This window comes from Lactuca sativa, chromosome 5, assembly GCF_002870075.4.
Source record: "Lactuca sativa cultivar Salinas chromosome 5, Lsat_Salinas_v11, whole genome shotgun sequence".
In the NCBI taxonomy this organism is placed as follows: domain Eukaryota; kingdom Viridiplantae; phylum Streptophyta; class Magnoliopsida; order Asterales; family Asteraceae; genus Lactuca; species Lactuca sativa.
Genome location: NC_056627.2, coordinates 72,167,847 through 72,179,130, shown reverse-complemented (window position 1 = coordinate 72,179,130; position 11,284 = coordinate 72,167,847). Strand labels below are relative to the sequence as shown.

General features: G+C 34.5%; 1 protein-coding gene across 1 annotated transcript; it reads left to right on the top strand.

Moving 5' to 3' along the window:
* Positions 1-1,207: 1,207 nt before the first annotated feature.
* On the top strand, positions 1,208-2,872 carry LOC111898373 (uncharacterized). The gene is made up of 2 exons (XM_023894293.3): positions 1,208-1,790; positions 1,888-2,872. The coding sequence occupies exons 1-2, from the start codon at positions 1,212-1,214 to the stop codon at positions 2,683-2,685; spliced, it is 1,377 nt and encodes a 458-aa protein (XP_023750061.1). The 5' UTR covers positions 1,208-1,211; the 3' UTR covers positions 2,686-2,872.
* Positions 2,873-11,284: the final 8,412 nt, after the last annotated feature.

Genomic DNA, 11,284 nt, shown 5'->3' with positions numbered 1-11,284 from the left:
GCTTACTGGGGCAAAGGGGTAGTCGTGTTACGTTCAGGTAATATTTTTATTCAATATATACAAAAACCAAAATCTTACTTATATACTTATTATATAATCAGATTGTAATAACCAAATTTGGATGACAAGTTTGACACAAGCTGCAACACAAATGATAAATTTTCACCCATCATTTTAGCATTAATAATCATATTATATTTATAATTGATATAAAATAAATTTTAATATTAATACTCCGACAATATATGAAAATATTTTTTTTGGTTATTTTATTTTTTCTTTGTTTATAATCAAACTTTGTGAAACAGTGAAACACGTAATTATCTGATTAATTCAAGTTCAACCGGTGGAAGCACATCAAAACACTATCTCCTACGATAAATAAATGTTTATTATGATTATTTAATATCGCAAAACCAGTTAACCAAAACCACCACTATCTTAACATGTTATTGGGTTGTGATAAGAAGACGATCATGAAGGTCATCCCTTATTTTTGATTAAAAAAAAATTGCAAGTACAAGCCTATGATTATCTGCATTTTGAGCCTATTTTCTCAAAACATTTTTACTTTTTTGGTTCTTTTTTAAGGTAAAATACACTAAATAGCAATATACTTTCAATGATTTGTTTGTCATATGAAGACCCCTTCTGTATATGTAATACGTTTTGATTAATATTACACTATGTTCTATCATTTGGTACAGCTTGAAATAAGAAAAAAAAAGACAAAAAAAAAACAAACACAACGCCAACGGTGCGCATGATTCCCCTCTAGATATTTAATTGTGTAAAAAGAAAAATAGGGACTAAGTTGGTATTAGAGGAAATTAGACGCGCATTCGTGTATAACTTCAAATTGTGTTTGTTTCTTCACCTCTTAATCTTTTTAAATAGGTGTATATATGTTTTAGGTTGATTCTACATCATTTACATATTTAAGTCAATACCTTTTAATCATATCAATCGTACTTAAGATCGAATATTTTTATTATTGTTTTAAGATTTTATACTCTGAATAAGCCAAACACGAAATCTATAATCTACCCGTATGATAAACATCAACTTGTGAGGAGTCGTTTGACTTTGAATTGGTCAGGTTTTGACTTATCATCATCAACTTCAAGGAAACAACCCCACTGAACCCCACCCCTTGATCAATCTGCGCATATAAAAAAACCACATAACGAGTGTCTGAGAGTAAACAAAACATGGAAACAAAGCTTTACGAAGCATCTTTAACAGGTGATGTACAATCACTCAATGCACTACTCCGTCAAGACCAACTCATCCTTGACAGACTCTCACTCACAGTCACCGCCTTCAATGAAACCCCCCTCCACATCGCCGCCATGCGCGGCCACCTCCATTTCGCCACCGTGCTTCTGACCCAAAACCCAAAACTTTCCACGGCGTTAGACACCCAAAGACGAACCCCACTCCACCTCGCCTCCGCCAACGGCAACCTGGACATGGTGCAGGAGTTTATACGATTAGGGAGTCGAGATGTGTGTTGTTTTCGTGATCAAGATGGGTTAACACCTCTTCATCTTGCAGCTTTGAACGAACATCTTGAGGTTGTTAAGGCTCTGGTTACAGCTAACCAGGATGCTGCAAAGGAGAATATTCCGGTCACCGGAGAAACAATCTTGCATATGTGTGTTAAGTATAATCGGATTGAGGCGTTGAAAGTGTTGATGGAACTATGGGATGAACAAGAGTTGGCGAAGATGACAGATGATGGTGGAAATACTCTGTTGCATGCTGCTGCAATCAATAAACACACACAGGTTTGAAATTACTTTCGTATCTTCTTGTTTTGATTTAATCTTTACCATGTTCAAAAGTAGTTGTACATGTGTTCTTAATGGAATGTATTTTGTACAGATTTTAAACTATTTGCTCAAGAAACCAAGTATCAAAGCTACAGGAAACGCAGTAAACAGATTTGGATTAACGGCGTTAGATGTTTTAGATCAATGTCCACAAGATCTCAAAGCACTCGAATCTCGTCAGATTCTAATGGAAGCCGGTGTTTCAAAAGCAAATGACCTCCGACCATTTCCTAAACCACCACTACAACCACCCACAATATCATCATCACAAACTAAACGAAAAGGGTTACTTTCAAGAACATGGGGTCGATATCTGAATGACGACAAACAATGGCTGGAAAAGCAACGTGGGATTCTCATAGTTGCCGCCTTAGTGGTGGCGGCGATGGCTTACCTTTCCGGTATCAACCCTCCCGGAGGGACGATTTCCGATACCCAAAATGGCCGGTATTCTCTTGGAAACGCAGTTCAAACGGAAGTAGACATGGATAATTTCAGCCAATTTGTTGCGTATAATACAGTCACCATGATTGTTCCTTTGGCGATTGTTGTTCTATTGATCAGCGGAGTTCCATTGAGAAACAAGTTCTGGATGTGGGTGCTTACGATGGGGACACTGCTGGCGGTGGTGTTCATGGTGGCGACTTATCTGCAATCGGTGGCGATCATGTCGCCGGATATGTATGTGAATTCGACGACTGTTTGGATTTGTTTGATTTGGATGCTGGTTTGTGGGGTTACGGCGTTGATTCATACTATCTTTTTCGTTGTTTGGGTGGTGATGAAGCTATCCAACTCCAAGACGCCTGAGACCCAAACGACAAGGAATCAAGATTCATTCGATATTTGATCATGTTTGATATGATGTACTTCTTGTGTATTATTGGTGGATTTTTTTTTTAATTTTTTTTATTTGAAACAATAACTTATTTGTTACATATTGTGATCGATTGTATAAAAAGTTCTTTTTTTCTTTTTTTTTTTCTTTTGTATGTATTACCAATAAACATATCTTGAATGTACATTTATTGTGGATATGTAGATTGTTTTTGGATTTGCAAGATCAGGATCCGGATCCTAAAATCCCATAAAATAAAACATAATTTTAACTTATAATTTTAAAACATAAAAATATTTCAAATATTCACTTGTTCGTTCAAAAATTATTAAAACTTCACAATATTAGTTAAAAGTCACAACACAAGATGATAAACGCAAGATGATAAACGGTAATTGGTAAAGGGTAAAAGACATAAAACGGTAAAAAAAAATCAAGGGAATGTAGGATCAGATCGGATCCTGATCCTATATTCATAAAATATAAGTAATTTTTTTTACCTAAGTTCATAAATGTTATGCCATTTTTTTTGTACATATTTACCCAATATATATCCGGTCAACTAGACATGCTACATAATAGACAAAACTACAAGAATGGTCCATGTGGTTAATTAAAAATTGTCTTTTTGGTCCAAAAAGGTGTGGACTAGCACCAGATGTTCAAAGTTTTCATTTTGTTGTGAGTTTGGTACAACTTGGTTTAAACTTTTTTATAATGACTATTTTACCCTTACTTATTGCTTTTTCATTTATTTATTTATTTAAATACTTTTATAATTAAAAGAAAATAAAAAATTCTCTCTCTCTCTCTCTCTCTCTCTCTCTCTCTCTCTCTCTCTCTCTCTCTCTCTCTCTCTTCCCCCCGCCCCCCTTGGAAACATGGACACCATGGTTTTGTCTTTATCTTTTCCTCTCTTAACCTTCTTTTCCCCTTCTAAATTTAACATGATAATCAGGAGAAGAGAAAGGGAAAACTTGAAAGGGATTGTTTTTTAATCTCAAAATTAATATTGATTTGATGTTGTTTAAGAACCTAGATTTTCCCTTTTTTTCTACTTCACACATGTCCAATGACAAAGATGATTCTACAAGAAAAGTGAAGAACAGATGAACTAAGTCTTCTCCATCTCTGTCGGAAACTACTGGACCTCAGCCTACCAGAATCGAACCTATAATTTTTGTCCATGGTGAAGGTGTGTGAAGATCTGTAATGTTCGTCGAAAGCCACGTTGCACGATCATTAGCAGATTAATTAATACAAATGGAAGAATCCCGATCCAAGCAAGTGAAATATATCAAACATGGTCAAACAGAAGGTGGTAAATATGAAGAAAACAATATCTAGATCTTAGGAGCCGTTGGAGACTGTCACACCACCGGACCAGACGGTGGAAACGTCCGGAGGCGGGTGACTTCATTGTGCAGTATCATAACAATTGAATATACATGAAACATAGCAGATCCATACATCATACATTAAGATAACAAAGTTACATTGTTTACAACACTTGTTATGTTCAAAAGTTAAACATGAAATAACAAAAGTAGCAATAACATAATGCAGTGACGCCAATCCTCGATCGTGGTGATTACCTGCTTACTAGATTCCTGAGAATACAAATCGTTTGAAAAGCTTCAACATAAAATATGTTGGTGAGTTCATAAACATTTTTGTATAAAAATTTGTGATAGTTTAGAAATCAATAAAATTTCGGTGTGTTCTTGTCAAAACAGTTGTAAGTCTTGTTTCCAATCAAGTATAGTTGCATGTGTGTGTTTTAGTTTATTGTCTTTCGAAATTGTATAAAATCGTTATCTCCAGAAAATCCTATGTTTTCTTATATAAAATAGTTGTAAATCCTGTTTCCAATCGAGTGTAGTTGCATGTGTTTGTTTTAGTTTATCATTCTTCGAAATTGTATAAAGTCGTTTTTCCCCAGAAAATTCTATATTTTCTGTGTGTGTGTGTGTGTGTAATCGTTTGGTGGTCTTAAAACCCTAAGACTGGAGAGGTGTGAGAAATCACCAGGCAATTGTGGACAATCTGTGCGATGCAAGTGGACAATCAACACAACGAATGTGGACAATCACTACCATGCATAGGGACAGTCAACACATTGTGCCAATTTATTTGTAAGGTTTCCCCTACATAAATTTCTAAATAACATTATCATATTCTAGTGAGCCGTTATAACCATATTAATATAACAGAGGTCTGTCTTGGCGTTTCTTAGGCGCCCATATCGATTAAAGACATTTGTCACCCTAGACTGACCGGTCTAGTTGTAGCGAACAACGAAGGTACGGGGTGTCAACCCCATATAGATCTATACACAAATTCCCGTTCTCTCTCCAGAAGACTCTAGTTATAACTTTTTACAGGACTTTAAACGTATACTAATATATATATATATATATATATATATATATATATATATATATATATATATATATATATATATATATATATACTTTGGAGATGCGTCTGACTAGAATACTAACATATATTTGTGTAAATTGTTGAAATCCGTTATCTATTAAATAAATAAAATAGTTATACTCGTTGATTAGAAATATCGTTTTCGTTTCGTAACATTAGTTGTGCATTGTTGACTAGGTATATCGTTATGTGTTGTTTATTGAAAAATAATCCATATTGAATCATATTTATCAAAGATGATCCAATATTATTGATATTGGCAAAAATGACCCTTCTTTTTGTAAAGTATCAAAATAAGATCCCTATTTGTCAAAAGTTGTCATAAGTGGCCCAAAACTTGGTGAATTGTTGAAAGTGGCCCATTTCTTCTAAAATGCTCATTTTAGTCTTATATTTGAGAAATTGTTCAAAAAGATCCTTGTTTATCCAAAAATTTCATTTTTTATCCTTTAGAAATTGGGATGTTTAATAGTTACCCAAATTTATCCCATTTTCCAAAATGATCCTTACATATATGTGGCCGAAAATGGTCCCCAAAATATCATTATTTCCATAAATTAACCATTTCCAAAATATTATGTTCAACAACTTGTTTAAGCAAATTTTTGAAGTAAATCTTTATGGTTCTTGACATAACAATTTATTTTTTATATTTCATAAACATATTAGTTTTTGTTTCTAACATATAGCTTGTGATGTATGGTTCAAATTCTTGAGACTTGCTCAAAATCTCGAGTTCTTGAACCATCCATATGGAATTTCATAACCTTAAGCACATAAATCATAACATGCAAATATAGATAAGTAATTATACTATGATCTCACAAGACTCTTAACTTGTATCCTCCCCCAAAAACAATGAAAAACTCAAAAGATAGGGGTATGAAGCTCACCTTGGTTTGATTTGGTGGGTGATTTGGTTAGATGATGAGAAGTTCAAGCCCTAACACTTGAAGAGTTTTTAATAACTCTTTGAACCTTGAAACTTCCTAAGAATATTAACACATAACTTTATGTGTAACTATGAGGAAATTAAACAAGATAATATGGAGAATTACTATCCAAGACTAGAAATACTACAAGGATTTAGGAATTGTTTTGTAGAAAATGAGAGAGCAATACAAGCGTCGTGCTGCTAGGAGAAGCAGTAGAATGACCAATGAAATGAGACCAAGAAGCTTTATTACACAAAAGTTCTTGAGCTTGAATACGTTTGAGAGTAGTTGGAGACTTCACAGAATGTGAAATGAGTTTTTGGTGGGATGAGAAATGGGTTTACGCTCATAAGGGATGGATAGGAGAATGATTGGATAGTTGCTTGGTTTACTGATGGATAATACTTTAAGATCTGTGATTTCATGGGAAAATGGCCAATACAGCTCAGAATCCGTAAACATTCTTGAAATGGGGAAGGGTTCACGGTCCAAATGGAGGTCCACTAAGGTGTTTATGGCCTAAAGGTGTCATGGGGAGGGGTTTACGGCCAAAGTGGCTTATTGAAAGTAGTTCACAACAAAGATTCCTCCCTGTGAAGGTGTTCACGGCCTAAGTGCTTTCTAGGATTGAGTCCACAACCTAAGTGCTTCCTTGGTAGTAGTTCACGGTTAAAATTATTTCACAAAGTGTAGTTCACGGTTATGGATGCTTCTTAAGGTGTTCATGGTCTTAGGTGGGTCCTATTGAAGTGTTTATGGCCTTAGCTAATAGTAAACCCAAGTATATTTCCTTATAATTCAAGTGTTCAAAATTGTGACACAATTACAATCTCTTGTTTCTACACCATGTGATCCTTGTTTGATTGCATTGTAGATTGAATTCTCAATTTATTTGCACCACTTTGTCTTGCTTAACTTGTTTATTTTTCTAAGACATTACCTTATGTGCGACTTTCAAAGTGTATACTTCCTTATACATGCACCTATGCTCTCATGGTTTTCAACGTTCTTATTGTAATAGGGTTACAATTTAGACCTTTCCTGGTCCAAATAGTTTGGGTTGTCACAGAGACGGTGTGTATCTCTCCCATCGTCGATGAAACCCTTAGCAAAACCCTAGCCTCCAGCGTTGCCAACCGACAACGGCTCTACAAACCCTAGTAGAGATGACGATTTGTGGTTTCTGGCAACATAATTGACAACCACCAGCATTCCAGGTCTAAAATTAGAAGGAACAAGAACGAGACACACATAACACTAATATTTGTTAATAATTAGAGTAAAGAGCTAGGAACAAAGTGCCATGGTTTCAGACATCTCTACTATTTTATGGTGAAAATTCCATCACAAGCCACCATAAATTACCCCTCCAAGATACGGAAATTCTCATCATCGCTTGCAGACAAAAAAAAAGTTCTTCATTATTGCCTCTGATTTAGGATTTGAGTGTTTAGGGTTGGATGTAGTTTGTTGCTTTTGATTGTTAGAAGAGCACGATCAGTAGGAAACTGATTTCAGCCTTTTGATGCCTTATTTCTTTATGGATTTTAAGGTTTTTGTAAGCGATGAGTGGAGATGATGAATATGCTGATTTGGATGCAGTGTTTCCACTATTTGCGTCCTGAGGAGAGAGAGAGAGAGAGAGAGAGAGAGAGAGACAGAGAGACAGACAGACAGACAGAGAGAAAGAGTGTTTTATTTTTGGTTTTTTATATTTTTTAATTATAAAAGTATTTAAATAAATAAATAAAACTTGAAAAGGTAAAAGGTAAGGGCAAAATCGTCATTATAAAAAAGTTCAAAGCAAATTGGACCAAACTCGCAACAATATGAAAACTTTGGACCTCTGGTGCTAGGCTAAACCTTTTTGGACCAAAGTGGCAGTTTTCAGCTATGGGACCATTCTTATAGTTTTGTCTAGATAATAATTAGGGAAATCTCTAGAATATTACAAAGATTTTACCCTAATTTACGAAAAAAAATCCCAAACTAAAATTTGTTTACAAAAAACATGAATTACCGGTAAAAATGATGATTTGACCATTTTCCTGGTACACCGTTTTATTACTTACCAGGTTCTATTAAAGTCTCATTATTTTATCATAATTTACTAATAAATCCCAAACTAAAATTAAGTGATGATTTTGTGATTTTCTCTATGTAACATACATTTTGTCGGTTTCAATGCTGACTTGGACGTCTACTCATTAAATGAGCTAATAAGATAGATACGATGAATTATATAATGTTATGTTTACTGTAAATTTGATATCTATTTCATCGGATTATTTATGATTGTGTATCTAAGCCAGCAATAAAACCAGTAAAATATGTGTTTCCGGAAAAAAGGGCAGGAAATGAGTTGATGAGATGGATATACTGGGTTACATAAGATTAGATACTCAATTTGAAATTTCTTATGTACCTAAAAAATAATGACGTTGTTACTAGTTTATGTAATTAGCATGGTCTTTGTTAGATGCATTTTATATTCCAAAAATTATACAATACATCAGGATATCAGGTTTTTGATGGGTTTTATAGGTTACAAGAACTATGTGCTTGCGGAATTCCACTTAACACTTAAGGGCACATGCAACCAAAAGGATCTATGGCATACACTTTGAATGCAACATACTATGAACAACAAAACTAACATGAACCCTAATTGAAATCCTACTATAATAAAAAACAGAAGAATTAGGGTAACATACCTTTGATTTGTTGTAGTCAACAAATCACTTCAATCCTTTCTTTGAAGAGATTGGAAAGCTAACACCAAAATTATGATGCCTCTAATGGCTCACACCCAAAACCTAGAACTAGAAGGCAATTGAGGAGAGAGGAGAAGAGGAAAATTTTGTTCCTAAGGCTTATGGGATGTGCATAAACGAAATTAAGGTCATAAGGGGTCATATTTATAGTTTAGGTAACTTAGGGACCAAGCAAGATTTGAATGGATTTAATCCCAATCTAAATCCATTCCTTATATGCGTCCAAGAGGCTTATGGAAACCCCAAGGAAGCTCCCAAAACCGTTCACCCCTTGGATGGTTCTAGAATTGCTTCTTTTGTTCAACTATTGAACAATTACATTTCACCCCTTTTACCTTTAATTAGTTCCAATTAATCTTAAATTAATTCCAGATTAATTTTGATTAACAATTAATTAATTCTAATTGATTTCTTATTAATTTATTAACCTTATAAATTAATTAATCAATTGTTTAACTATTGATCTCATATTAATTTATGAATCACATAATAACTTAATAAATCAACTATCTAGTCTCAGTTAATATATTGATCATATAATATATTAACAAATCATTTCCTCATAATTTCCAATTAGATTATTAACCTATAATAATCTAATAATCATCATCTTTCTATAATTGGCATTCTAATCAGGTTCTAGTTATGAGGGCAACCCCAAAAGGACTTTTTTTTTTCTAATTACAAGAATATACAAATTTAGTTACTAGCTTCGACACTTTAATCCAATAGTTTTATGGTAAACATAACATTATATAACACAACATATCCATCTAATCAGCTCATTTAATGACTACACGTCCAATTTAGCAATGAAATCTGGTAATGTGTATGTTACGGGGAGAAAAGGGTCAAATCATCACATAATTTTAGTTTGAGAGTTATTCGTAAATTATGGTAAAATAATGGGACTTTAATAGAATCAGGTAAATAATGAATCCGGTAAACCAAGAAAAAGGGGTCAAATTGTCATTTTTACCGATAATTCATGCATTTTCGTAAATAAATTTTAGTATTGGATTTTTTCGTAAATTGGGGTAAAATATTAAGATTTTTCTGGAGATTTCCCTAATAATTATACCAATAATCTTAGAAGTTTATTTAAAAAATGAATAAATGGTGATGATTGGTTTTAAGCCCGTGCCTCAACAAACGGAGGATGTAACACCTGGGTCTTGGAGGTATTTATTTATTGATTTATAGCTTTTGGATGAGGGTGACGATGTGAGACATGGTAGTCACGTCATGAGTGACCATTAAGCAGTTGACTTGTGTTTTTGAACCTCATGATGTGAGACTTTGAGTGCTCACAACATGAGAATTGTATGATGATCGAAACCCTAATATTTCGGGTATTTAATAGAATAATAGGGATAAGGTTGCCCATCCTTAGCCTCCCTCACTCTCTTGCCTCCTGAAAACCCTAATCTTGACCTGCTTGAAGTTCTTAGCCATGGTTGTGACATTGAAGCATTCTTTAGTGGTTTTTTACTCATTGAAGTGGAAGAAGACCTTGTTGGAGCAACCTCTTGGCAATCAAGCTTCTACCCCACCTTCTTGCAGAGCTTTTGGACCATTGTAAGTCATAAAGCTCTGGCAGTTTTACTTCTTTCATGCTAGATCTAAGTTTTAAGCTCCTCTTTTCATATCTTTGGATATGAGTTTTGGTGTAGTTTTAGACTCCAAGCATGAGTGTTGATCTCATTTTTCCCTCTTTTGTACCTAATGAGTGTTTGAGTCATGCATTGGACATGCATGACTAAAAAGCTATGATTTTTATCATCCTTCAGGTGAGGGAAGACCTTCTGGAAAGTCCCAGGTATTGGCTGAAATGAATAAGAGCTTAATGCTTAAAGTTGGAAAAGCAATGCTCACGACGTGATAAACAAGCCTATCACATCATGAGAATGCTTGCCATCCCGACTATTTTGTCCCGAATGAGTCACGACGTGACTCAAGAAGTGGTCACAACATGAGGGTCAACTTTTGGAGTTTGGACCGTTAACTTGAGACCATTTTCGAACATTTAGGCCTTAGGGTTCTCTAGATGGGTTGGGCCATTAGTGGGCGTAATTTTGACTTGGGCTATTATTAGGCCTATGATTATGATTTTGACCTTAGAAAGTAACTAGGGTTGGTATTAATTATGCTCAGCATGAGGAACCGTTGTGCAACAGACTTGAGTGTGAGATTTGATATCTTCTTATTGAGGTGGGTTTTTCTTACTGTACTTATGGGTCGAAGGCACCAATGCCGACCTACTAGATTTTGTATCCTAGTATATAGGATGTTGCTATGCGGTAGCAATTTATAGATCTGCCTGTTTGTCTGCTGACTGGTTATATGATCACCTATTGTTGGATATATGCTATTTTTTATGTATATGTAGACATGTTATATTGGGGTTGAGACTACTGCTTTGCAGACAGTCAATAAACGGGGCAATCCAACCATAAGGTT